This window comes from Eulemur rufifrons, chromosome 24 (assembly GCF_041146395.1).
Source record: "Eulemur rufifrons isolate Redbay chromosome 24, OSU_ERuf_1, whole genome shotgun sequence".
In the NCBI taxonomy this organism is placed as follows: Eukaryota; Metazoa; Chordata; class Mammalia; order Primates; family Lemuridae; genus Eulemur; species Eulemur rufifrons.
In genome coordinates this window covers 8,834,181-8,858,247 of record NC_091006.1, presented here as the reverse complement: position 1 = coordinate 8,858,247, position 24,067 = coordinate 8,834,181, and the positions used below count along the sequence as shown (strand labels likewise).

The following is a 24,067-nucleotide window of genomic DNA, read 5'->3' as shown; positions in this document are numbered from 1 at the left end:
GGGCCCAGTGGAAGGCTACACCCACTTACAACCCAGCCTCAGCATCCACCAGGGGAAAAAACGAATCTCTTTGGGTCTCAAAGGCTCCAGTGACCCAAACTCCCTACAGAACAGGCACAAAGCTGGCAGGAAACCAGAAACAAACTGGCCACTCAAAATACTGGAAATTCCAGCTCTGCCCAGCTGTGACAGCGCCTGAACCAACCCTCTGGAGGCCTGGCCCCTTGGAAGCCCTGGGTTTGGAGTGGAGATTATTTATACCGAGGGCCTGCCTTCAAGGGGCTTCTGATCCTGGAATCAAGGAGGGTCGGGGGACAGACACAGGCTGCCACAGCCCCCAGAGTTTCCATTTGTGGTGGTCAGGGAGGGCTTCACAGAGGAGGTGATCAGAACTTGACATTAAAGGATGAGCACAAGTTTGCTAGGCAGAAAAAAACATGGCAGGTTGCTAGAACCAGTGGGCAGTGATCGAAGCTTCCACCTGGCCAGAGGTCAGGTGTAAAGTGGGGAGTGGCTGAAGGACAAGTGGTCAGCAGGAGCAGGCCCTGAAGAGCCTGGAGCACAATTCGGACTCTAACTGGAGGGCAGTGGGGAGCCATGGAGTGCTTTAAGCAGGAAAGGGTGAGGGTCAGCTTGGGGCACTGAAAGAGACTGGCGCCCTGGAGGCAGAGGAGGAGGCTGGGGACAAGGGAAGACAAGGCCTGAGCTGGGGCAGGGGCCATGAGGGTAGGGAGTGTGGGTGGAGCATCCCAGAGCCACAACAGTTTGATGAATAGGACTTACTAAGGGTAAGGACAAGGGTAACAGGCCAGCAGGGGGACAAAGACGACACCAGGTCTGGCCAGGAGAGCAGGGAGCAAGTGGACCATGAGGCTATCTCTTTACTGGGAGGAGGCTCAGATATGTATGTGTGTGAGGGGGTGGGGCATGCTGGGTGCTGTTTGGGACATGGTGAGATCGAAGGTGTCCATGAGACAATCCAGAGGGACATCCAAGAGGAAGCAGGAGGCAGGAGTGGTCTGGGTGGAGCCAAGGGAGTGGGGCCTTTCCAGGAAGCCTGGGCTGAGCAGAGGGCCAGGTCAGAGAGAGCCCTGAGGACCATTCCTCCAGTTCTGGTCCCAACTCTGACCTGATCCTCCATTGCTCTAAATCCTTCCATGGCTCTCCACTACCCTCCCCCTGGGCAAAGTCCAAGCTCCTTAGGCTGACTGCTGACTACCTCTTTATCTTCTTCTAGCCTTACAGTTCCCCTGCTGGCAAAACCCCCAGTAAGGGGTGGGGAGTGGAAGGCAAGTGCTAGAAGGTGCTGAGGAGCATCTGGTGAGGGAGGAAGCTGACCAAGAAAGAAAAGGATGTAAAGCAAAGGGAGTTCCAGGCAGGAGAGAATGGTCCGTGTCAGGTGAGGATGGAAATGTTATCCTCAGGCCTCAGCAATGAGCAGGTGACTTCAGTGACCTTGTCCTGGCTGTTGCAGGGCCATGGCAGGTGGGCCACCAGTTGTAGTGGGCAGAAGAGCGAGCAGGAGCTAAGGGACTGAGCCAGTGGCACCGCAAGGGAGCCTGACTCGGGGGATGTGCGCACCTGTGTTTAGAGATGATGGAACGTTTTAATGCTGGCAGGGTGGAGGAGACTGAAGATGTAGTAGCACAGAAAGCAGTTTCTGGAAGGGATGGGAAGCCAGGACTCTCACCTCAGAGGCCCTCCTTCACCCAGCAAGTGACTTCTGAGTCAGGGCCTGTGATGGGGGAGGGAGCTGTGGCCCAGAACTGTCCGTGAAGGTCCAGAGCCAGTGGCCCAAGCCACAGCTCCCCTGGTCCAGCTTATAGAACCCCTTGCTCATCTCTGTCAAAACAGTCATCACCCACCAACCTCCCCTTTCTTGTCCCCAGCTCAGGGATGGCTCCACCATCCGCCAAGCCAGAGCTCTCGGTGTGTCCTGGACACCCACTTGTCCTATAGCCCATCAGTCCACATATCGTGTTCTCTCTGTCTCCTGAATCTCTACATTATCCCCTCAGCCTCTGCCCTGATCCAGGCTCCATCTTCTCCTGCCTGGGTCCCTGCCAGAGCCACCTCCTGCATTAGTGACTTCCAGTCTCATTCCTCCAGTTCTGGTCCTAACTCTGACCTGATCCTCTGCTGCTCTAAACCCCACTATGACTCACCACTACCCTTGCCCCAGGACAAAGTCCAAGCCCACCTCTCTGTCCTCTTCCAGCCTTACAGTCCCCCTGCTGGCAACACAGACTTGACTGGCCTTCCACTTGGGCATCTGCACCCAGGGATGCTCCTGCCATTGCTCATGCTGCAACACCCTCCCCACACCCTCGTCTCCTGGCACCTCCTGCTCCTCCAAGATCCAGCTCCAATGGCCCCTCCTCGGAAAACCTTTCCCTGACCACGTCAAACCCAAAAAAGACTTCTGGGCTTCCCCCCGCCTCTGCACACCCCTGCCCATCAGTGTCTGTCCTCCCATCTGACCCGGACTCCTTGAGGGCGGGCCCAGGCCTGACTCATCTTGGTCCCTCCCATCGCCCAACACGAGGCTTGGCACACCAGAAGCCTCGGGAAATGTTTGTTTAAGTAATAAGTGGGTGCGTGTGTAAGTGAGCGAAAGAGTGAGTGGCTATAGGAGGGAATCAGCGAGTGGGGGAATTAATGAGGGCAGGCAGGGCCGAGCGGATGGCAGAGCAGGGCAGGCAGGGGCAGACACGAGTCAGGCTTAGGGTGGGAGGAACGGATGGAGGAATAGCCGAGATCGTGCATCCCGGGAGCAGTTTCTCCAACAAAGCAAAACGGGTTCGCCCTGGCTACGCTTCCCGCTCCGCCTCGAGCCTCACTGAGCCTCATCGTTTCCCGTCCGAGCTCTGTCCAGAATCCCAGTGCTGGGTGTGCAGGGAAGGGCTTACCCGGCCACACCCGCAGAACCGGTTCCCTCGCGAGCCCGCTCGGGCTTCGGCGGAGCGCTTCCGATCCCGACCCCGCAGGTTCGGGCCTATTGGCCTACTGGCAGGGACTGGCGGAGACTGACGTCTCCGAGAGCCTATCGCTGTCCGATTTGGGCTGTGGGCCCCGCCTACCAGGGAAAGCGCCCTGAGTGGTCCGGGGAAGTAGGAGGCCGAGTGTCTCACTGGCTGGATGACAGTGACTGACGTAGCGAGCAGCTTATCGCAGCTGGACCAGGCGAGCGCCTCGCGTGTCGGACCCGCCTCTGTAGGCACGAAGCGGTGGTAGCTGCGGGCGTGGTCGGTGGCAGAATGGCAATGAATGGGATTTCTGGCGGCACCTACCTGGGCTGTTTGCTGGCCTGAACCTTGGGTCTTGAGGGAGCATGGGGATTCCTTGATCCTGAGGGAGGAGGAGACTGGGGACCCCAACTTTCGGGTCTGAGGGGGGAGGGGCTGGAAACCTGCTCGATCTAGATAGGAAGGGAGACGCCTGGATCCCTGAGTGACTGGTCTGCACAGCGATGACAGGTTTGGGGTTCAGGATTTTATGAGGCTATTTATGGGATTGGAGCCAGCCTTGCCCCCAGGCGAGTGTTCTGGGTCCTGAGGCGGAGCTTGGAATAGAGATGGAGACAGAAGCTTGGGGAAGCTCTGGCCTGGATATGTCCCTTCCTCGTCCCTGAAAGGGAAGTCAGAGGCAGGGTGCTGTCTGCAAAGGGAACCCAGAGTGGGAGGAGACTCGAGACTCACGTAAGACAAAAGAGAAGAACACAGATACCAACGGAGAGATAAAAATAATAAAACAATAATAAGAGCACTCTCGTACCAAGTTTACTGTGCCCTGGTTCTGTGCTAAGCATTTTACATAATTATCTCATGTCTTCATCATCACAACTCTAAGAGATCGGATTATTATTATTATTATTATCCCCATTTTACAAGAGAGAAAATTGAGGCCCAGTGAGGGACAATCAAGATACAGATGGAAAGAGACAGGAGAGACACAAAACAAATGGAGATAAACAAAGAGAAACAGGCCCAGAGAGAGAGAAGAAAAGCTAGACAGCAAACAGAAGGAGAGGGGCTGACAGCTGGGACTTCTGGGTGGGGATAGGGGCTGTGGAGAGCTGGGGACTGGGATTCCTGGGTCCAGGAGAAGGCAGGACCAAGGATGGGGACTCCCAGGTATTTCCTCCCCTGACTCCATGATACTAGGTTTGTCCAACCGTTCTTGTGGGCGTTGGACCTGGTTGGGGTCGAAAATAGTGATTAGGACGGGCAGATGCATCATTATCCTACTAGGAGATGATAAGAAAATGATTAATGGGGGTGCCCCCAGCTTAGGAGGGGCCTTTCCCCCATGGCCTCTGTTCTTTGATCTGGGCAGATCAGAATGCAGAGAAGATTGGGGAGGGGCAGGGCCCTCTCTGTGCCTCCCCATCTCTGCATCTCCACCACTCAGAATTGTCACTGCCGCCCATCTTGGAGACAGGTGGGCCACCCTGGGGCAGCAACAGCCTTCCTGGTGGGTCTTCATCTCTCTGAGTCTCCCTACATCCCCCAAAACCCTGAACCCACCTGAGGTCCTGGCACACTTTAGGGGCTCAGCAAATCGCTCGTGGAATGGATGGACAAACATCCACATCTCTCTGTCCCCATCCTGCCATCTTTTTCTGTGTCACCATCATGTTCACCCCTCCCTGACCTCATCAGTCTCCTCTTCCCTTTCACCCTTGTGTTTCTTCTGAAGCCACTGGCCCCACCATCCCCATTAGGGAGAACTGAGGCTCATTTTGGAAGGAGTCACTCTCCCAGGGTCACCTGTGGGACATGTACAGAAGTGGCCTCAGGGCTGACAGAGAGGTTCTCAAGACTCCAGAAACACACACATTTCCAGCACCTCACAGCCAGAAATGCAAGATCACACCAAATACAAATACTCACAGTATGTGTTAGGTGTCATCTTGTATGTACACCACACAACCAGAGAATCACACACGCAGCACATATAATCGCCTACGAGCACAAACACAAACATAGGCACACAATTCCGTGGAATCAATCACCTGCAATGACAACACACAAGAAATATCCTATTTCACATGCAAAACAGACACCCCAGCTATGCAATCATATGCCCAGCCACTGATAGGCACACTCATCCAGTCCCTACTAAAAGGAACATGAGCAAAGACTTTGTTTAGTTCACTCTTGTATCCCCAGCAACTAGAAGAACACATCATCGTCATCATTATCATCATAAACACAAAATGTTTCCTATGTGCCAGGCACAATTCTCAGCACTTTACATAAATTAATTCATTTAATCCTTTGCAACAACCCGTTTTACGTACTGGAAAATTGAGGTGCAGAGGTGACTTGCCCAGGGTTTCACGGCCAGTAAAAGGCAGACGGGATTTGAACCCAGGCTTTCTGGCTCCAGAGTCCATCACATAAGGCTACCACTCAATAAGTAATTGCTGCCTTAATCCAGTTAGAGTGACAGAGCCACAGTAACTGAGAACACATCCAAATACTGGTGCACAGTGTGTAGAATCACAGGAGGGCAATACAAACACACAAATAGAAGAGACCCCTTCACATGTCACGTCGCAGACCACAGACACACACAACACATCATGACAATCCCCACATGGACACACAGCACCCGGAGAGTCACACAACCACACATAGAGACACAACACACCCAAACCCAGACAGAGGGACACACCCAGAGATCTGAGTCCCTCCTGTTCCACTCCCAGCCCCTCTGGGCTGGCTCTCAAGGAAACAGCAGGTTTAGGATAGGAAGGAGGCCCACCTCACTTGTCCGCTCAGCCTGACCGGTTCCACTGGGGCCACGGATGGCCCAACCCGCCTTATGAAACCCATGTTGGGCAACTAGACTCAGACCTGCCTGGATGCCTGCGTTCTGGGGAGAAAGGGGCTGGCAGCGGGACTCTGGGTCCTGAGGGAGTAGGAGGCTGGGTGCCCCATTCATTCTAAGGGACTGGGACCTGGACTCTCAGGTCCTGAGGAGGGAGGGCTGAGGGCCTGGACTCCTAGGTTTGGGGAAAAGAGGGGACCAGGGTTCTGAATTCCTAGTCTTAAAGATAGGGTACCAGATTTAGCAAATAAAATATAGGAAGCCCAGTTTAATTTGAATTTCAGATAAACAATGAATCCTTTTTTAGTATAAGTATGTCCCCAATAGTGCATGAAACATACTTATGTTAAAAAAAGTATTCACTGTTCATTTGGAATTCAGATTTAACCGGACATCTTGTATTTTGGGTGGCAACCCTATTTGAGGGGCCATCGAAGCCAGATGGCTGGTGACTGCCACTGTCACTCCTCAGCCCCCCAAGCCTCTCCTGTTCCTGCCCCCGGGCCTCCCCTCACCCCCAAGCAAGCCACCTCACAGCTTCCCCAGTCCCGATTTCCTCATCTGCGTGAGTTGCTGTATCTAATTGGGGCCCCCAGGCTGTGTCAGGAGCGGGGAGAGGAAACTTGAGGACAACTCAGATGTCATCGTGGGAGCCCTTGGGTCCTCAGGGGTGACTGACCCTGAGTCACCTGCACCCAGAGCCTAGACAGCGGAGGGGATGGGGCCCCATGGCTGCCTCCACGGGGCAGGCCTGCAGATGGGGAGAGACGGGGAGCAATGAGGAGCGATCCCGACATAGGAGACAGGGACACAGAGCCTGGGGGGAGAGGGACCCGGAGAGGGAGAGACAGAACCAGAGATTTGGAAACAGATTTGTAGATATGAGGAAAGAAATAAAGAGAGATTCAGAGCCAGAGAGATGAAGATGCAGAGACCGGGAGAAAGGGATACTAACACAGAAGTGGGGTGACGATGTGCCTCAGACATTCAGGCAGCAGGACGGGCGCTGGCCACAGGTCTAGGCACAGGGTGCGGGGGCTGGGAGACCAAGGCTGCGCCCTGGCGTGCTGGGGGGCTGGGCTCCCAGGCCAGCAGACTGATCCAACTGCCATCACCCCATGCCCATACCCAGTGGGGTGGTGAACCACCTTCTCTGCAGGTGACATGGTGACACCCCGATCTTCTGGTGCCTCCTACATTTTTGGGGTGACACCCGTGCTGGGAACCCCACCCAGCTCTAATACTGCTTCCCTCACTGAGTCACCTCCAACCCCGTCAGGCTTGTTGAGGGGAGACTTTGGCGACTCAGGCCTCCGGGCCCCCAGCTCCTTCACCCCTCAGGAGCCCAGCAGCTTGGAACCCCAGGACCCCCACCCTACTCGGGCGTGTGCAGCCTAATGACACCCAGCAGTCCAGGCCCCCCATCCTCTGCTCCGTGAGAACCCAGGAGTCCTGGGCCACACGCGCCTCCTTCCGGAACCACGGCTTTCGGTTCCCAGCCTCCTCCCTTCCCGATATGGAGGTGGGGGGAGGTGTGTTTATTTACTTTGGCTCCAGCATGAGTCACTCCCCAAAACACACTGCCCCCCATGTGTCTCCTGGCCCTGAATGGGAGGACAATGCCCCCATCTCCCAGGGAAGTGGGGACATCACTGTGATGAGAGAGACCGCCACTGCGCTCTCCCCCACACACCGGCCTCTCTCTCCCCCTGCCCTCTCCCCGCCTCCCCCTTCCTTCTCTCTAAGCCCCTGCAGTGGTCCCCCACCTGCCTCTCCACCCTTCCCACTCTGTGTCTCTCTTCTCTGGATCCTGTCTCCCCTTTTCTTGTTATTTCTCCACAGACCTGTGTGCCTCTCTGTCTCTTTCTCCATACATCTTCCTGTCTCCCTCCCATCTCTCCATGTCCCTGCGTCCCCTCCCCATTTCTCTCTCCCTGTCCTTTGGTCTCTGCACATTGCCCCAGCTGTGTCCCGCTCTGCCCTCTCTCCATCTCTCTGTCTCCTCCTCTGCCCACTCCTGTTTCTGTCTCCGCCCCGTCTCATCCCTAGAGCCCCCCATCCACCGACAGCATTTCCTGGGTCCTGGGGGGTGAGGCAGGAGGGGAAGTGGGGGGTGGGGAAGGGAGAGGGAGGCGGGAAATCCCGGTGGGGGCAAGAGGGTCAGCCAGACCGGCTTGGCTCCCTGGGCACCTCTGTCACGGCCCCGCCCAGGCAGCGTGGCCGCCCATATAAGTGCCTCCTGGTGCAAGACTGAGAACTCAGTGCCTGTGTCACCCACACCTGTGTCTCCATCACTGCCACCGCGGTCCTGCAGGTAGGAGCACCCCTCCAGCAGCCTTCGTCTCTGAGCTCGGGTACCTCTGCTCTGTCTCCCTTCATATCTCCAGCTGTCTATCTCCTTGGACTTCTGTCTTTCTCAATGCCCCGGGCGCCTCCTGAGCCTGAGTAGTGCTGAGTTGAATTTGGAAGTCCTGAGCCCCAGCATCCCTTCTACTAACCCCCTTGGCCTAGGTCATCAGATGTGCGGCATTTCTCTTCACCTCTCTGAGCCTCAGTGTTCCATCTGTGAAATGGGCTTGCCGAGGAGTCAAAGTGCTGGGCACATATGGGCATCACTGGTGGCATCTCTATGGGCACCTGGTTCTTATCTCTTCCTCTCCTCGTCTCTGACTCGACCTGTCTCTGTCTCTTGGTCTCTCTCTCCAGCTCTGCCTCAGGTATGAGGAGGGTCCTCTGGGGTCTGTCGGGCAGCTGTAAGATGGGCGAGTTCCTCGCCCCCATCCTACCCATTCCCCAGCCCATGTCTCTCCTCGCCGGCAGGCTGACTGGGCCTCTTTCTCCCCAGCTCCTCTCCCCCTGAGAGCCCAGACCCCAGTGCCCCAGTGCCCCAGTCCCCCGCCCTCCCTCCCAGTATCCAGCGTCCCCTGGACAGACTGCACCGCTGTCGCCGCTCTGCCGTCCCCAACACTACCTCCTCAGGGCCAGCAAGATGCAGTTTGAGATGCACGACAACGTGAAAGGCAAAGGTGGGATGGCTGGAGGGACCAGCAACCCTCTCAGTACTCGGAACCTGGCCGCCTCCCTCCCCTGGGCACCCTGGCTTCGAAGACGGATGGCGCCGGCTTCCACCCCAGAGGCCCCAGAAATGCTGGAACCCAGCACCCCAGGCCCAGACGTGGAGGAGGAGGTGGCACGCCCAGGCCACACTCAGATGTGGCGCCCACCCTTCCTCAGATGTGCAGGAGACCCCACCCTCAGCTCAACCAGCTGCGCAGGAGGCAGCGGCAACAGGGACAGGCTGGGGTGTCGATGCCCAGATGTGGCAGAAGGGAAGGGGGAGGTGTGGTAGTGTCCCCTCAATGGGCGGCCTGGTGGCCCTGCCCAGACTGCCCGGCAGAGGGAAGGTTGGCAGGGGCGATGCCAGGCTGCCGGCTGACCTCGCCCCCACCTCTGCAGCCATGTCCTACCCAGTGACCAGTCAGCCCCAGTGTGCCACCAGCAGCTGCTACCAGACCCAGATCAGTGACTGGCACACAGGTCTCACGGACTGCTGCAACGACATGCCCGTCTGTGAGTGTCCACCCGCCCTGGGGAAGGGGGAGGGGAGGGACGCTCACTACCTACCCCCGGGACACCCACGAACCCCACTCCCACCTCGCGTCCTTGGAGTCTGAATTCCCACCCTCTGACCCTCAGCCCCAACCCTCGGACCCCCAACAGTCCCTAGGACCCTGACCTCACACCATACCTCCCACACTCCGCCTCCCCTTGCACCCTCAACTCTCCTCAGCTCTCCTCAGCTCTCCTCGTTGTGACCCCCACAACTGCCCCTTCAAACCCTACCGTCCAATCGCTAAACCCCCCTCTCCTCGGACCCCTCATTCCGTCTGGGACTTCTCTCTTCACCTTCTCCAACCCCCTCCTGGGGTGGGGGCGGGGAGCCGGCTGGAGGCGCCCGCCCGCCCCGCTCCTGACCGCCCGCCCTGCGCTCGGCCCAGGTCTCTGCGGCACCTTCGCTCCTCTGTGCCTCGCCTGTCGCATCGCCGACGACTTCGGCGAGTGCTGCTGCGCGCCCTACCTGCCCGGAGGCCTGCACTCGCTCCGCACCGGCATGCGCGAGCGCTACCGCATCCAGGTGCGCGCGGCCGGGACCCGGGAGCAGGGGGGCTGGGACTGGACTCCAGGGACCCAAAGCAGCGCTGCTGACCGCTCTCTCCCCCCACCCTCTAGGGCTCCATCGGGCACGACTGGGCGGCCCTCACCTTTTGTCTGCCCTGCGCCCTCTGCCAGATGGCGCGGGAACTGAAGATCCGAGAGTAAGGACGTTCTGCACCTTCCCCTCCTTCCCCACCCGTCCTGCCTGGCCTCCTCGGGCCCCTCCTGGGAGGGCCTGCCCCACCGCCCCTGTCCCGCAGCCACAAATACTCCCATAATAAAAACCCGAAAACCAACTCTGCCTACATCCTTTTTGTCCCAGAGAAGGAATCTGGGTGGAGAGAGAGGTTTGGTGAGGGAGGTGGGGACACTCCACAGATGCCTAGGTGTGGACCCAGGAGCTCCTGCGTCAGACCTTTGACCCACGCCGCTGTGTAGGACTTTGGCAAGTCATCCCTCTCAAAGCGTGACCGTCCTCACCCGACCAAGTAAAACCACTGAACCCTTAACTGCAGACTCCCTAGCTGGAGCTCTGCCTGCATCCCGAATAGAAGCAAAACAGAAAGGCAGTCTTGGCAGAACAGTCTAGGTTCAAAGAAATGAGCCCCTACTCATTCAATACCTGTGGGTTTGGCCAGGTGTGGTGCCTCACGACTGTAATCCCAGCACTTTGGGAGGCCTAGGTGGGAGGATCATCTGAGGCCAGGAGTTCAAGACCAGCCGGGGCAACATAGTGAGACCCACCTCCATCTCTATAAAAATTTTTTTAAAAATTAGCCAGGTGTAGTGGGACGTGCCTGTAGTTCCAGCTACTCGGGAGGCTGAGGCAGGAGGATGGCTTAAGCCCAGGAGTTGGAGGCTGCAGTGAGCTATGATGGTGCCACTGCACTCCACCCTGGGCAACAGAGCAAGACCCTGTCTCAAAAAACAAACAAACAAACAACAACAAAAAAAAAACAAACTATGGATTTTAGCTTGCACACAATTCTAACAGGTGTGCGAGACTTTTGTCTCCACAGCAGAGAACTGCCAAGCTGAAGGCTCTGGTGCTGAAAGAAATCTTTAAGGATTATCCAGTTCACTCAACCTTCTTTACTGCAAAAGCAACCAGCAGATCAGTAACTGTTTAGGTCTCAAAACTGGACAGGCCTGGGATCTAACCTGGACTCTCGCCACTTATTAGCTGTGTTATCCTGATGACTTCATAACCCTTTCTGAACCTGTTTCCCCTCTGAAGATAACAATCCCTAATGTGTCAAATGGCTACTGTGGGAACAAGAGATGGGACAGGAGGAAAGGCCAAAGTGTGAACTCAGTAAGTCATTGTTAATGTCACTATCATATGATATATAATAATAAATATTCTAATATTAATATATTATTACTATTATTTGCTGTTCTTCCCCTCTCCCTCTCTCTCTCTCTCGATCTGTATATCCAACCATCAAGTGACATCTTCACGCGGGATACCTAAGAACCATCTCAAATTTGACACGTCCAAAACCTAAATGCTGATCCCCACTCTCCTAACCCTACTCCTTCTCCTACAGTCTTCCCCGCATCAGGAAATGGCAAACTCTACCCTTTCATTGCTCAGTCACTTTCTCTCTCACCCACTGTCCAATTTGCCAACAAATGCAGTTGGTTCTACTTTCACAATGTACCCAGAATCTCACCACTTCTCCCACTCTGCTGCCCCCATCTTATCTCGGCCACCCTCCTCTCCAACGCAAACAAAAGTAGCAGCTCCCTCACTGGGCTTCCCACTCTATCCCACCCACTCGGTCTCTTCCTCACAGAGGAATCCTGCGAACACCTAAATCAGGTCACATTCCTGCCGTGCTCAGAATCCTCCCACGGCTCCACCCCCACAGAGTAAAAGTTACAGTCCTCACCGTGGTCCAAGGACCTACAGGATCTGCCACTTGTTTCCTCTGTGATGTTGTCTCCTCCCTGTCCCTCTCCCCCTTACACCCTCTGCTCCAACCGCATGAATCTCTTCTCTAAAATGTTTAGAACACTCCTGCCCCAGGGCCTTTGCACTGGCTGTTCCCGCAGCTTGGAATGCTCTTCCCTCAGATGTCCCTCTGACTCACCCCCTCACTTCTGCTCACACGGCATCTTATGAGAGAGATTTTCCTTCCCACTTTACATTCAATCGCAAGCACCAGGCCCCTACTCCCTTCACTGCCATTTCTGGTCACTTTCCAGCATACTGTGTCATTTCCTTATTACCCAGCACCCCACTGGCTTATCAGCTCCACGAGGGCAGGGACCTTGTTCACTGCTATGTCCCCAGCACCTACATCAGTGTGGGGCCCACTGTAGATGATCATGGACAGAAGACATGGGCTTAGGAAAGGGAAGTGCCTTTGGAGGTGATGTGTGGGCCAACAGAGTCCGACAGGCTCGGGTCAGACTCTGGCTCGCCTCCTAACTGGCCCTGAGTTCTTAGGCAAGAGACTTCGCTTTCACATCCAGGAAAAGGAGGCTGTATCTCCCAGTGGCGATATTGGGAAGATTAAAAGACTCAGGCCAAGTACCCAGAACAGTGCCTGGAGGGTTCTAAGCCCTCAGCATAATGTCCCACCTTTCCCTGAGTCCCCAGTGTGCTGGTAGCCACACACGGGCTAGAACCCAGGTGCCCGGCCTCGAGTGCCCAGGCTTCCCTCACCCTACCTCGCGTCTCCTGCATCCAGGTGCATCCAGGGAGAAGGGAGAGCTGAGAGGCTGATGTGGAGGGAGGACGAAAGTGCACTATGGTGCGTTCGTGCAGGAGTATGTGCGTGGCCCCGACAGGTGTTGGAGAGAGAGTGGCTCAGTGTCCCAGAGATGAGGCCAGGTGACAGTGCGAATGCTCTGCTTAGGAGGGCAAAGTCACAGGATGACTGCTAGGAAAAGACCTGACCTAAGGGGTCCAAGCACAGCCCGCAGGACTCTTGAAGAAGAACTTGAGCTCTGTTCTGGCCACGCACGATAAACTGTCCTCTGGCCTTGGGACTGTGTCTCTCAGGCAGCACGTCCCGCTGCTCATCAGCTCTGCAGTGGGTAGATAAGCTTTTTTTTTTTGAGACAGGATCTGTGGTGTGATCGTAGCTCACCATAACCTCAAATTCCTCAACTCAAGCCATCCTCCCACCTCAGCCTCCTGAGTAGCTGGGACTATAGGCACACAGCACCACACCCAGCTCATTTTTTGTAGAGACGGGGTCTGGCTATGTTGTCCAGGCTGGTCTTGAATTCCTGGCCTCAAGTGATCCTCCTGCGTGGATTTGAGTCACCTGGATTTGAGAGTCAGACGGCCACTGTTCAAACAGCAGCTGTCACTCAACAGCTAAATGATGTCTGTGACCTTTTGTTTTCTCATCTGCAAAATAGGGATCACACAGCGCCTCCCTCACAGGGTTGTTGGAAAGATCAAATGAAACCACTGCAGTACCTGCCAAGCAGATGATGTAACATATGGTGCTCAGGAAATGCAAGTTCATACATCCTGGAGGGCAGGGACTACAGGCAGCTGATAAAGGCAAAACTCACGTATAGTCAGTAATCCCCGAAAATCCCATCAATTGCCCACAACGAGGGCAACTGTCCAGGTTATCCAGCACTCAGGTGCCAGTTCAGAGAGCCAAGGCCCCATTCCTCCCCCTCCTGCACGCAGACTGCACTCGGACACCTGGGTCTTCCCCACACTTTTTATTTGTTGGTTCGGTCACTCCCCTCTTCCTCGGACGTGGCCCCTGCCGCCTCCGACATACACACACTGGCAAGGGCCTCTCGGACTGGGGCCCCCAGCAAGGGGAAGATGCAGTGCCCAGCCCCGCAAGGACCAAAAAAGCAGCTGGGGGTTGAAGTCTTGGGGCAGAAGGAGAGTCCCAAGTTCAAGAAGACTGCCAGGATTGGGGACAGGGGGGTCCTCAAAGAGTAGAGGAGCTCAGAAGTCCACGGAGGTGGCTCGGGTCGGGGCAGCCCCTCAGGAGGGCCCAGAAATCATCAAAGCAGCACTGTCTGAAGAAAGCCATGCGCTGATGATCCCGCTATGTCCACCCCCAGCCTGGGATCCCTCCAGCGCCCACCTGAGGCCGCTCCTCAGGCAGAGGTTTTGCCCCCTCTGAGGCTTCCTCTGAACAGGCCTCGGTTGTCCCAGCTTCACTGGGTGACCCTGGCCCCAAGATTGGGTAACACCTGTGCTGAGCTTTGTCCCTCCAGCCTAGAGGGGTGGCAGCAGCTTCCTGCTCTTGCTCACCTCTGGGTTATCTCACTGTCCCATCTTTCCCTTTGCAGCCTCTGCCCTCACCAGCGCTGCCGAGTCCCTGCACTCAATTCCTGCTGTTGAAGTACTCACACTGCTGTCTCCATCCCCAGTTGGACCTGGCTGAAGAGATGTCTACAGGGCGACTCCAGTGTCAAAAAACCGACTCTTGATCTTCCCCACGAGCCCCAGTCTGCCCCACCTTAAACCACCCCACATTCCCATGCTTCAGGCCACAAAGTTAGGGGTCATCCTGGATTTGTCCCCTCCTCACCCTGACAAACACATCCTACATCCTGACGGCCACCGCCCTGGCCTGGCCCGGCCCTCACCCCATCCCCCTGCTGCCTCTCGTCCCCTCCAATCCATAGCTGAGTGATCTCTTAAATAGGGACGTCGGATCCTGTCCCTCCACCTCAAAAAGCCACCCGACAGCTTCCCACTGCCCTGAGAATTAAACCCCAAACTCCACCTGGGCCCTGGGTCATCCAGCCCCTGCCTGTCCCCAACCTCATCTCCTGATACTTGGTCTGGGTCATAATGGCCAGTTTTCTGGTCCTTTCAACAAAATAAGCTGGTTCCCACCTCAGGGCCTCTGCCCCTGCACTTCCCTCACCCTGGAACAGTTCCCAAAGCTCTTCCCAGGGCCAGTTCTTCTCGGTCGTTCTCAGTCGAGCTTCTCTGGGTGCCCAATCGACTTTACCCCGCGGTCCCTTGCTGCCACATCCCGCTGAGGTTCCACAGCACGTATCCCCGTCTGAAGCCGTCTCACTCGTGTGTGTGTGCACACGCACACGTGTGCCGACTGTCTCCCTTCACTAGAACCTAAATCCCATGAGATCGGGGAACCTCACTTCTCGCTCGGTTCCTGCTTTGCCCCATGCCTACAACAGTGCCTGGCACATAGTAGGTGCTCAATAAATAGCTGCTGAATGCAGAACAAAGGAGGCCCTGTCTGGGGACCCCTGGGGGAAGGGAGCCAGTGGTCTCTGAGGAGAGAGTGTCCGGGGGCCCCAGGTGGAGGGGCCCCAAGTCCAGAGTGGCCCCATCAGGCGACTCAGATACTGTGGCTGAGGACCCTGCGGCAGGTCAGAGGGACATGCTGGTGAGGTTGTCCTGGCTCAACAGTCCCTTGCGGCCTGCTCCAGCCCCGTGCCCACTGCCCCCAGCACCCCCGCCGCCCCCACAGTACTCGTGCAGCCTGTGCCGCAGCGTGACAAGGGCTGACCCCAGGCAGGCACCGTTGGGCGCATGGGGCCCGCCAGGCAGCTGGAGCAGCAGCGTGGCCACGCCAGCCATGCCATCCTCCGTGGGCTCGAGGGTGATGGGCCCAGCTCGCAGGCCAGCAGTGGTGGCAGGGATGGCCGGTGGGCAGCACCCCCCTCCCATGGGTCCCCAGGGCCCACCGGCCCCTGTCAGCAGCAGGGGCGCCAGGAAGGGCTCAGAGCGGCGGAAGGCGGGCGGCGGAAGCCCAGCCGGCTTCCAGGCAGGGGCTGGAGCAGTAGGGTCGGGCGGGAAGCAGACGGTGACCTTGGCAAAGGGGCGGCTGGCCATCTTGGTCATCTCCTGCAAGTGCCGGCGCTGCTCCTGCCGCTGGTCCAGCGCCTGCTTGGCCTTCCAGAGGAGCACACAGAGTGACAGGAAGAGGAAGAAGCAGGAGAAGAAGACGGAGAAGAAGACGAACAGGTCGATGTGGGCCTGGTCCTGCCGGAAGAAGAGCAGGCCCTGCGAGTCGGCGGAGCCGTTGGCGCCGGGCCCACTTGGGTCTCCCACGCCCAGGAGCAGCAGGTAGAAGCGGCTGGACTTGAGGGCGTGGTGTTCGTGCGGGTAGGTGATGACCAACCGGTCCCGTACGCTGCGGACCACGAGGACGGCTGATGGCTCTGTCACTGTCACATAGGTAATCAGGCCCCGCGGCCACACCTCTCGTACCCGTGGCTCTGCTGGGGTGCCCGGCCCACTCCCGGCCCCTGGTCCCCCTGGATCCCCGGTCCCCCGGAGCGCACCGTCAGCAGGCGGTGGGGGGGGCGGCGGGGGTGGGGGAGGCTGGATGTGCACGGTGTGGACTCCAGTGTCAGGGGCCACACGGACCACAAAGGTGTCATAGGAAGTGGAGACGTAGAGGTCCACAGCACCAAAGGTCACGTCCAGTGTCAGGCGGATGTCCACGTTGGTGAACTTGGGCTGCACGCCAAAGAGCACGGTGCGGCCAGGGCCCAGTGCCCGGCGCTTGGGCTCGTGGAAGCAGTTGGTCTGGGACGTGGGGTCCAGGCAGCACTCCTGCTCCACTGAGATGAGGCGGTAGCACTGCTGGCCGCCCAGCGGGCTTCCGTGGAACGACTCCCGGCACTTGGCGCACTGCAGGCAGGGCAGGGGGCAGTGGGGTGGCCATGAGGACTGAGCTCGGTGCCGGACTGGCCCCCAAGCAGGACTGACTGATATCCTACAGCTGTCGGTAAGGAGCTACTGCCCTGAGCCCACTGTAGTGTCCTCGCTACTTCCTTGTGACCCTCCTGGGCCTCCCTGCCACAGTGTAGATGCCGCCAGGACCCGACACTCCAGCAGTGCAGTCCCTGGTGTCACCCTAGTGCCTACAACACCGTGATGCCGAGGCCGGTGGCACTCCAAGGCACAGTGGCGAAGGGCTCTGTTGAATTCTGGCTCTGTCTCCTCACCGGCTATGTGGCCTTGGACTAGTGACTTAACCTCGGTGAGCCCGAGACTCCGCACACAGGCAGCAACCATGGCGCACTCATAGGACCGCCGAAACCACACGCACGGCACTAGGCACGGGGCAGCCAGCCCCATCTGCTGCCCGGCTGCTTCAGGGCTGTGCTAGGCACGCTCCCGCCTCAGGGCCTTTGCACTGGCTGACCCTCTGCCAGATGGCTGTCCTCCCACGTGTCTGCTTGTCCGGCACCCTCATTTCCATCAGGTCCTGACTCAAGTGCCATCTTCTCACTGTCCTCCTTGGCCACTGTAGGCACCATTTCCACTCCCAACATGTCCTAGCCCCACTTGCCGCTCATCACCGTCTAACACACTGTGCACCTCACGTGCTCATTTACTCCCTGCCGGGCTCCTCCACGAGAAAGTAAACCCCATGAAGACAGAACGTTTTGCCTGGTTTGTTCCCTGCGGTGTCCCCAGCACCTTGCAGTGTGTGGCATATAGTAGGTGCTCAATAAATATGTGCTGCATGAATGAGTGGATGGCAGGATAACAGCTATTATGATTCCTGTAGCTTAGCAGAAACCCACTAGAGTTCTACGATCAGATCAGGGTCAGTCCCGGCTCCAAACCCAACTCGCTGCCTGACCTGGAACAGGCCATTTAATGTTTCTGGGCCTGTTTTCCTCTTACAACCACACCTGACCGAGGCCCCAGCACAGTGCTGCTGAGCCTTCCACATCTGAGCCGTTGCCACCGTCTGCACAGCACAGCTCCCAGCTGGGCGGCACGCACTCCGTACGCACCAGCCATGCCTGTCAGTCCTAGCAGAACTGAAAGAAACTGCTTCTTCAGAGCAGCCCACAGACCTCCTAGAGGAGGAGGTCTGCATTAATTTCTGGGACTCTCTAGTAGAAGCCAATGGGCCTTCTGCTTATCAAGAAAGCAAAAATTCTGATCCAGAATTCCCCCATCCGTGGAAATGTTCAGGGTGGGGGTACTGTTGTCATGCTGGGTGCAGTTGCATCTGTGCAGCTATGATGTTTCTGCAGATGGGTAAGAGAGACTGAGCGCAAGGGACTCTCTTTCCTCTGGAACCGGACAGAGAAAGTGGGTGGGGTGGGTGGGGTGGTGTCCTCCAGGAGGGAGCATGGCATGTCCTCGTGGGAGGCGCGCCTGCACATGGCAGCCAGCCAGGTGGCCAGCGCAGGTGCTCCGGGAGCCTCCCTGAGGAAGACAAGGGAAACGGACTCAGGGGCAAATGGAATCTGGGCATTAGAACTGAGAGCCCCCGTTAGCCTCAGGTCATCAGGTAGGAGCTGCCGCTTGGGGAGAACCTGCCTGAGAAAGAAGCTAACAAAGAGGAAAGCAGAATCAACATACAGGGAAGCAGAGGCTCCTGACATCACTGTGTGAGCACCTGGATCCAGCCATTCCTGAAGGCAAAACCTGGATCTCAGTTTTGAGAGCCAATACACTTTCTTTTTTTTTGCTTAAGCTACTATGAGATGGATTTTCTGGCATTTGGAACCTTCAAGTTATGACTATCTGTGATGGAGACCGTCTCCCCATCAGTCTGAGAGCCACCCAGAGGCTCCTATCTGGGTCCCCAGCAATGCTGCCCATGGCCTAAAACTGACTGGGCCTCAGGAACAGTCTACCCAGCTGACCTGGATCCCAAGATCACAGATTCAGAACCACGTTCTTGGTTCTGCCCCAACCGGCGACCTCACCCCAGCTCTGACCTCTTTGGGGTATGGGACCCCCAGCCCATAACTTGCTTCTCCAGCCGAACCTGGTACTTGTAGCAGTCTCGGCGGTCACTAGGGGAGCTGCCCTGGCACGTGCCCGTCTCCGTGTTGTTCTGGCACGGGCAGCCTGTCCCATCCTGCTCGTTACATGTGTCTGCGTGGCCGTTGCACTGGCATCTGAGGACGGGAAAGAAGGGGAGGGTCACAGAGCTCCCACGACCTGCAGGGGCCCAGGCTGGATGCGGCATACGTGAGCTCAACGCTGTGCAATGGGCCGCAAGGGAAACTGAGCCTCACACAGGTCAAGCCATCTGTCAAGCCCACGGGGCAGCTAAGTGGCAGTGAGGATCAGAACCCAGGGTAGACTGAGTCCAGAGTTCACTGAACATGCAGAAGGCAGGAGACGGAATAGGGAGGTTGTTTCAATGCCTCTCCCCTCAGCCGCCCTCTCTCTGCCCGCCAGTCTCGGCTCAGGCAGGGCTGCTGCGTAGCCTGTGTTTCAGCACTGGCCTCGGAGGCGGGGGTCTCTGAACTGAGTCTCGCTCCTCCCCCCAACCCTGCCCCAGCCTGGGGGCTCCCTGGAGGCTTCATGCTCTACTGACTGAGGACAGAGGACTGGTGGGGAGCGGTCTGGCTCCAAAGCTATTCCCAATGCGAAGGATGAGGGTCCCGGACGCCCTTCCTCTCACTTGGTGCACTTCCCGTCCAGGAGGAAGTAGCCGTGGAGGCAGCTCTCGCACTTGTCCCCGTAGCTGTTGTTCTGGCAGTTCACGCACACGGCCTCGTCTTCACCAGGACCCTCTGTCACCCAGTTCTCAATCTGGCCAAGAAAGGGCAGGGTGATCACAAAAAGGCATGGACTGGCCCCCTCCTCCCTCAGACCCAAAAGTCAGGGACTCAGCCTCTTTCACCTCCTCTGGATCTAGAGAATATTTCTCAGGCTCCTTCCTGGCCATTTCAAGCTCCTTCCTGGAGACGCAGACATGGCTATTTCCACGACAGAAGGCGTGACAGGGCCGGCAGGTCCCGCCCCCGACGGCTGAACCCACGAACAGCGGGAGACACTGCTCACAGTGGCTGCCCTGAGAACCCAGGACAGGTGGTCAGGAAGGTTGGAGAATCAGGGCGTGGGTGGGGGAAGAGTCTGAGAGCACAGGGATGGGAGGGCAGCAAGGGCTGGGGCGCCTGGTTTGGACAATCCCAGCCTGTCTGCGATTCAGCCCCCACCTTCACCCGTGCACTTGCAGCCCAAAGTCCTGCGCTCCAAGAGCCCTTCCCTGCACTATCCCAAAATCTTCTCACGTGCCTGCCCTCCTGGCCCAGCACCCACTCTGTCCAATACGCCAGGGCAGCCCCACGGTCTTCTCACACCTCCCTGGCCCAGGGCTCTGCCACCGCTTCCCCACCCCCAGCTCATCAGGGCTCGGAACCAGGCTCAAGATGCCCGAGCACGGGCTGAAGGCCACCAAGGGCCTGGGTCCCGCCGTCAGGGTCCGAGGCCCCAGGCAGCCCACCTTGGTGTGGTTGCGGCAGAGCAGGCAGTGGTCACGCGCCCCCACGCCAGCACACTCGCTGTGGCGGTTGCAGCGACATTCCGTGGAGCAGTTGCGACCAACAAAGCCGAAATGGCAGCGGCAATGGTCGGGCTCCACGCAGGAGCCGTTCACACAGCCCTGGGCACACACGGGGCGGCAAAGCCCTGTCACGCTGCAGGGAGAGCCAGGGTCAGGGCAAGCGGCCCCAACAGGAGGTCACCCTCCTGGTGGCCCCAGGGCCTACCCCCTCACCTAGTACTCTACTCTCTTCTCAACTAGTCCCTCTTCCCTGGTCTGCTCCATCATCCTCTTCTCTTCAGGGTCTAGCTCACCACGTCCTCCGGGAGTCACAACCCTCCTTCTGGGGCACCCATTAAACTCATTCATCCCTGGTCTACTCACCATCCCTTTCCCTCCTGGCCAAGCCTCCCGCCCACACCCTTCATGGATCTCAAACGGATCTCGCCACTTTCACGCACTGGACTTCCTTTTCTTCTGTCCTGCTTTGCTCTACACCTGTGGCACTGGCCCGCCACCTGATGGGGACTGGGCCACAGAGCTCTGTCCCCCACCATCCATCCGTGGAAAAATTGTCTTCCATGAAACTTAGGAGGGGCCCCACACAGAGCGAGCAAGCAAAGGTCCATCTGTATTTACAGCCGCTCCCCATCGCTCACATCACCGCCCAAGCTCCGCCTCCTGTCAGATCAGTCTCTGTCTCCCGTCACCCCCAGATGGGACCGTCTAGTTGCAGGAAAACTAGCTCAGGGCTCCCACTGATTCTGCATTACGAGTTGTGTAATTATTTCATTACATATTACAATGTAATAATAATAGAAACAAAGTGCACAATAAACATAATGCACTTGAATCATCCTGAAAGCATCCCCCTACCCCCACCCTGGTCTGTGGAAAAATTATCTTCCGCGAAACCGGTCCCTGGTGCCAAAAAGGCTGGGGACCGCTGCTCTAGACCTCGCCCTGGTCCGTCTGGCCCTGCTCCTCCAGCCTCACAGCCCCGTCTGGCCTGCAGCCTCACTTGTCCATGGTGTAGCCCGTCTTGCAGCTGCACTCGTAGCCATGGGGCTGGTCGTGGCAGTTCTGCGTCTCGTTGCAGTCGTGGTGCCCGTTTGCACACTCGTCCTCAGGGGGGCAGGACAGGAAGGCCCAGGAGGCCCCGGGACGCCCACACGTCAGCCCTGGCACCGGGAATACAGGGCTTCACCTGGGGAGGGCCTCTGTACCGCCCACCCCCAGCCACCCAGGCCCTCACTTCTACTTCCTCTGAGCCCCACTTCTGGCCTGGCTCAGCGCCCCCATGTTCATGCTCTCCACACCAGACCCCAGCTAAGGGCCAGCCCTCTTGCCTCACCCCCAAGCCCCTCTCACCATCACGGGGGCCGCTGAGTCCGCCCTCCATGCAGTGGCCGCCCCCATCCTGGCCCCCCCAGGCACACCAGCCGCAGTGGGGGCGCCGCAGGCACAGGGCACACTGGGTCGCCTGAGCACAGCCCAGGGAGCAGCTCTCGGGTCCCCGGAGCAGCCGCCCACAACCTCCGGCCATACACCGCAGGGGCAGGTAAGACGGGCTCAGACACTGCAGGGGGAGAGAGAGGCAGGGAAGGAGAGTCAAACAAACACATTCTGGGTATCTTTGCTGACCACGCTCTTCTCTGAGGCCTTGCTCCTCCCTGGCCGCAGCCAGGTGCACTAGCTGGGGTCACCACGTTCTCCCTCTCAAGCATTTGTAACTGGATGGCAAGACCAGAAGTTGGGCTGGGGACGTCCTTGAAACGGGAAGGTCGTGTAGAATTGGGATGGAGGGACTGTTTGGACGAGCAAACGACGAGAACACGGAAAGGCAGGATGAAGCAGCTGCAGACAGAGGCAGGCATGGGAACCACGCACCCCAAAGAGTGTTGGAAAAGAGCTTTCCAGGCTCCATCTCAGCCTCTGGTGAGGCCTGGCTGCACCTTCTACCCCAGGTTCCACGAGGTACCACTGTATTGGCGTAGGGAGTTCCCTTAACCCACCTAGCTAAGGACACTGTTTTCTTACAGCTCAGGAAGGCAACGACCACAGATGGGCACAGAAAAGAATATCAGGAGTGGGGTTGTAAACCACAGTCACTTAGAAGAAACACGGACCTGGCTGCAGCGACAAAAAGGCTTCTCCCACTCCAGGCTGGGAGGCTGAGAAGTCCTTGATTAGGGGCCAGGTAGCAACTCCTCCCGGGGTGGGGAACCTGCGGCCCCAGGGCCACATGTGGCCTTCCGATCCTTGAGTGCGGCCTTTTGACTGAATCCAAATTTTACACAACAAATGCTTATCACAAAGGGATTTGTTCTGTGAAGTTTGGATCTGGCCACAGGCCACACTCGGGGATTTGGAAGGCCACAGATTCCTCACCCCTGTTTGGGACCCCAGGTACGTGCACAATGAGGTTCAGACCCCTGGGAACTTGGGGCCTTAAAGGAAGTATGAGAGGAAAGAGATTAATCTCGACTGGCTGCCTGAAAGCACTTGGGAAAAAGCAAAGCAACCCTGAGATCCCGAAATAGAAAACCCTGATGCCAGAGCTCCAAGCCCACGGCGGGGCAGAGCCTGCAACAAGCAGGGCCTTGCTGAAAGGCCAGAGGAAAAGCCTCTGCCAGGCTGGGCGCCTAGATCTAAATTTAGTGCACCCGCTGGCAGATGGCGGGGCAACCTGGGAGGGGTAGAGAACCGAGTCCTCAGTTCTGCACAGCACTTTGTGCTGTGACCTCCCTAGTGGCCAAATGCGATGACGCCCAACACTGTAAACTGCATGTCCTGTGTTCTGAGAGCAGGACCCTAGCTTGTCTGTTGACAAACCCCATAGCCTAGCAAAGTGCCCAGCACAAGGAAAGTGCTCGATAAGGAATTTATTAAGGGGAGGGAGGAGGGGAGGAAGGTCTGCTGCCTGCCCCAGGCTCTGAGGCCCAAGCCATTAAAGAACAATGCCAGAAGGTTAAAATCAGGTAGCCCTCGAGCCAGATCATGGAAAGGCCAGGGGACTGTGAATAAGGGAGACACAGAGGCCGGGCAGCCCGTAAGGGGACACAGCAGCACGGCCACAAGACACAGCAGGGACAAGGACACTCACAGGCAAAGGGGGAAGACAGAGATGGTGGGAGGAGAGAGAAAGCAGGACTGTGGGGCTACAGTCAGGGAGATGGAAAAGGGAGGGCGGAGGAGGAGGTGGAGGAAGAAAGGTCAGTGCCAGGGCAGAGGAGGGAGACCTGGACGGGCCTTTGCCCAGCCCCTGCCCCTGCCCTGGCCGGGTACAGTACCTGCTGCAGGCTGCTGCTCCAGACGCAGTGTTGCCAGCCCCCGTCCGCACCCTTGGAGTCCAGGCAGGAGGTGCAGTTAGGTAGGAGGTGACAGGGGGTGGGGCAGGGCAGTGGGGGCGATGACTCCACCGGCATCGGGGACACGTTCAGCAAAGAGTGGCTGAAGCACGTCCAGTCATAGGTGGGCTGCACTGACAGGATGCGGCGGGTCTCCCCTGGGGTTGGGGCACAGGGGATAGTCGCCAGTGCTGGCCCCCAGCTTCCTCCTCCCCCAGACCCAGGAGGAGTCCAGGCCCCCACACTCCAATCCCGGCCGCTCACCCGTCCTCTTGAACTGCCGCGTCCACATGCACTTGCCCTCCCGCGTGCACTGCTCGCAGTCAGCCGCCCCGCACGTGGCCTCCGAGCAGTTCCCCGCCCAGAAGACCTCTCGCTGGTTGATGCGACAGTCGTTCTCCGAGGTGCAGGAGCCGTTGCGCCCGATGCAGGCACCCTCGGGGCAGTTGGTGCACCACTTACAGCGGGGCGCAGACGCCTGGAGTGGGGGGGAGACGCGCT

The 24,067-nt window shown here is 57.8% G+C and overlaps 2 protein-coding genes across 3 annotated transcripts in view; one reads left to right on the top strand and one right to left on the bottom strand.

Moving 5' to 3' along the window:
• The first annotated feature begins 8,090 nt into the window (after positions 1 to 8,090).
• On the top strand, positions 8,091 to 10,286 carry CNFN (cornifelin). 2 transcript variants are annotated; one of them, XM_069458272.1, is made up of 4 exons: positions 8,091 to 8,149; positions 9,292 to 9,405; positions 9,834 to 9,970; positions 10,066 to 10,286. In XM_069458272.1, the coding sequence occupies exons 2-4, from the start codon at positions 9,294 to 9,296 to the stop codon at positions 10,153 to 10,155; spliced, it is 339 nt and encodes a 112-aa protein (XP_069314373.1). In that variant the 5' UTR covers positions 8,091 to 8,149; positions 9,292 to 9,293; the 3' UTR covers positions 10,156 to 10,286. The 2 variants fall into 2 exon arrangements, with proteins under 2 accessions (XP_069314373.1, XP_069314372.1); XM_069458271.1 differs by lacking the exon at positions 8,091 to 8,149 and adding an exon at positions 8,825 to 8,861 and having other exon boundaries at positions 10,066 to 10,155.
• A 3,615-nt stretch (positions 10,287 to 13,901) lies between these two features.
• Positions 13,902 to 24,067, bottom strand: part of MEGF8 (multiple EGF like domains 8) — a 38,970-nt gene continuing 28,804 nt past the window's right edge. Inside the window, exons 33-41 of the mRNA XM_069458435.1 lie at positions 23,831 to 24,044; positions 23,510 to 23,724; positions 21,588 to 21,795; positions 21,238 to 21,397; positions 20,178 to 20,370; positions 19,575 to 19,745; positions 19,353 to 19,483; positions 18,708 to 18,840; positions 13,902 to 16,600 (exon numbers count right to left, since the gene is read on the bottom strand). Of these exons, the coding sequence (XP_069314536.1) occupies positions 15,332 to 16,600; positions 18,708 to 18,840; positions 19,353 to 19,483; positions 19,575 to 19,745; positions 20,178 to 20,370; positions 21,238 to 21,397; positions 21,588 to 21,795; positions 23,510 to 23,724; positions 23,831 to 24,044 (2,694 nt within the window). The 3' untranslated portion in view covers positions 13,902 to 15,331. The remainder of the gene's footprint in view (positions 16,601 to 18,707; positions 18,841 to 19,352; positions 19,484 to 19,574; positions 19,746 to 20,177; positions 20,371 to 21,237; positions 21,398 to 21,587; positions 21,796 to 23,509; positions 23,725 to 23,830; positions 24,045 to 24,067) is intronic.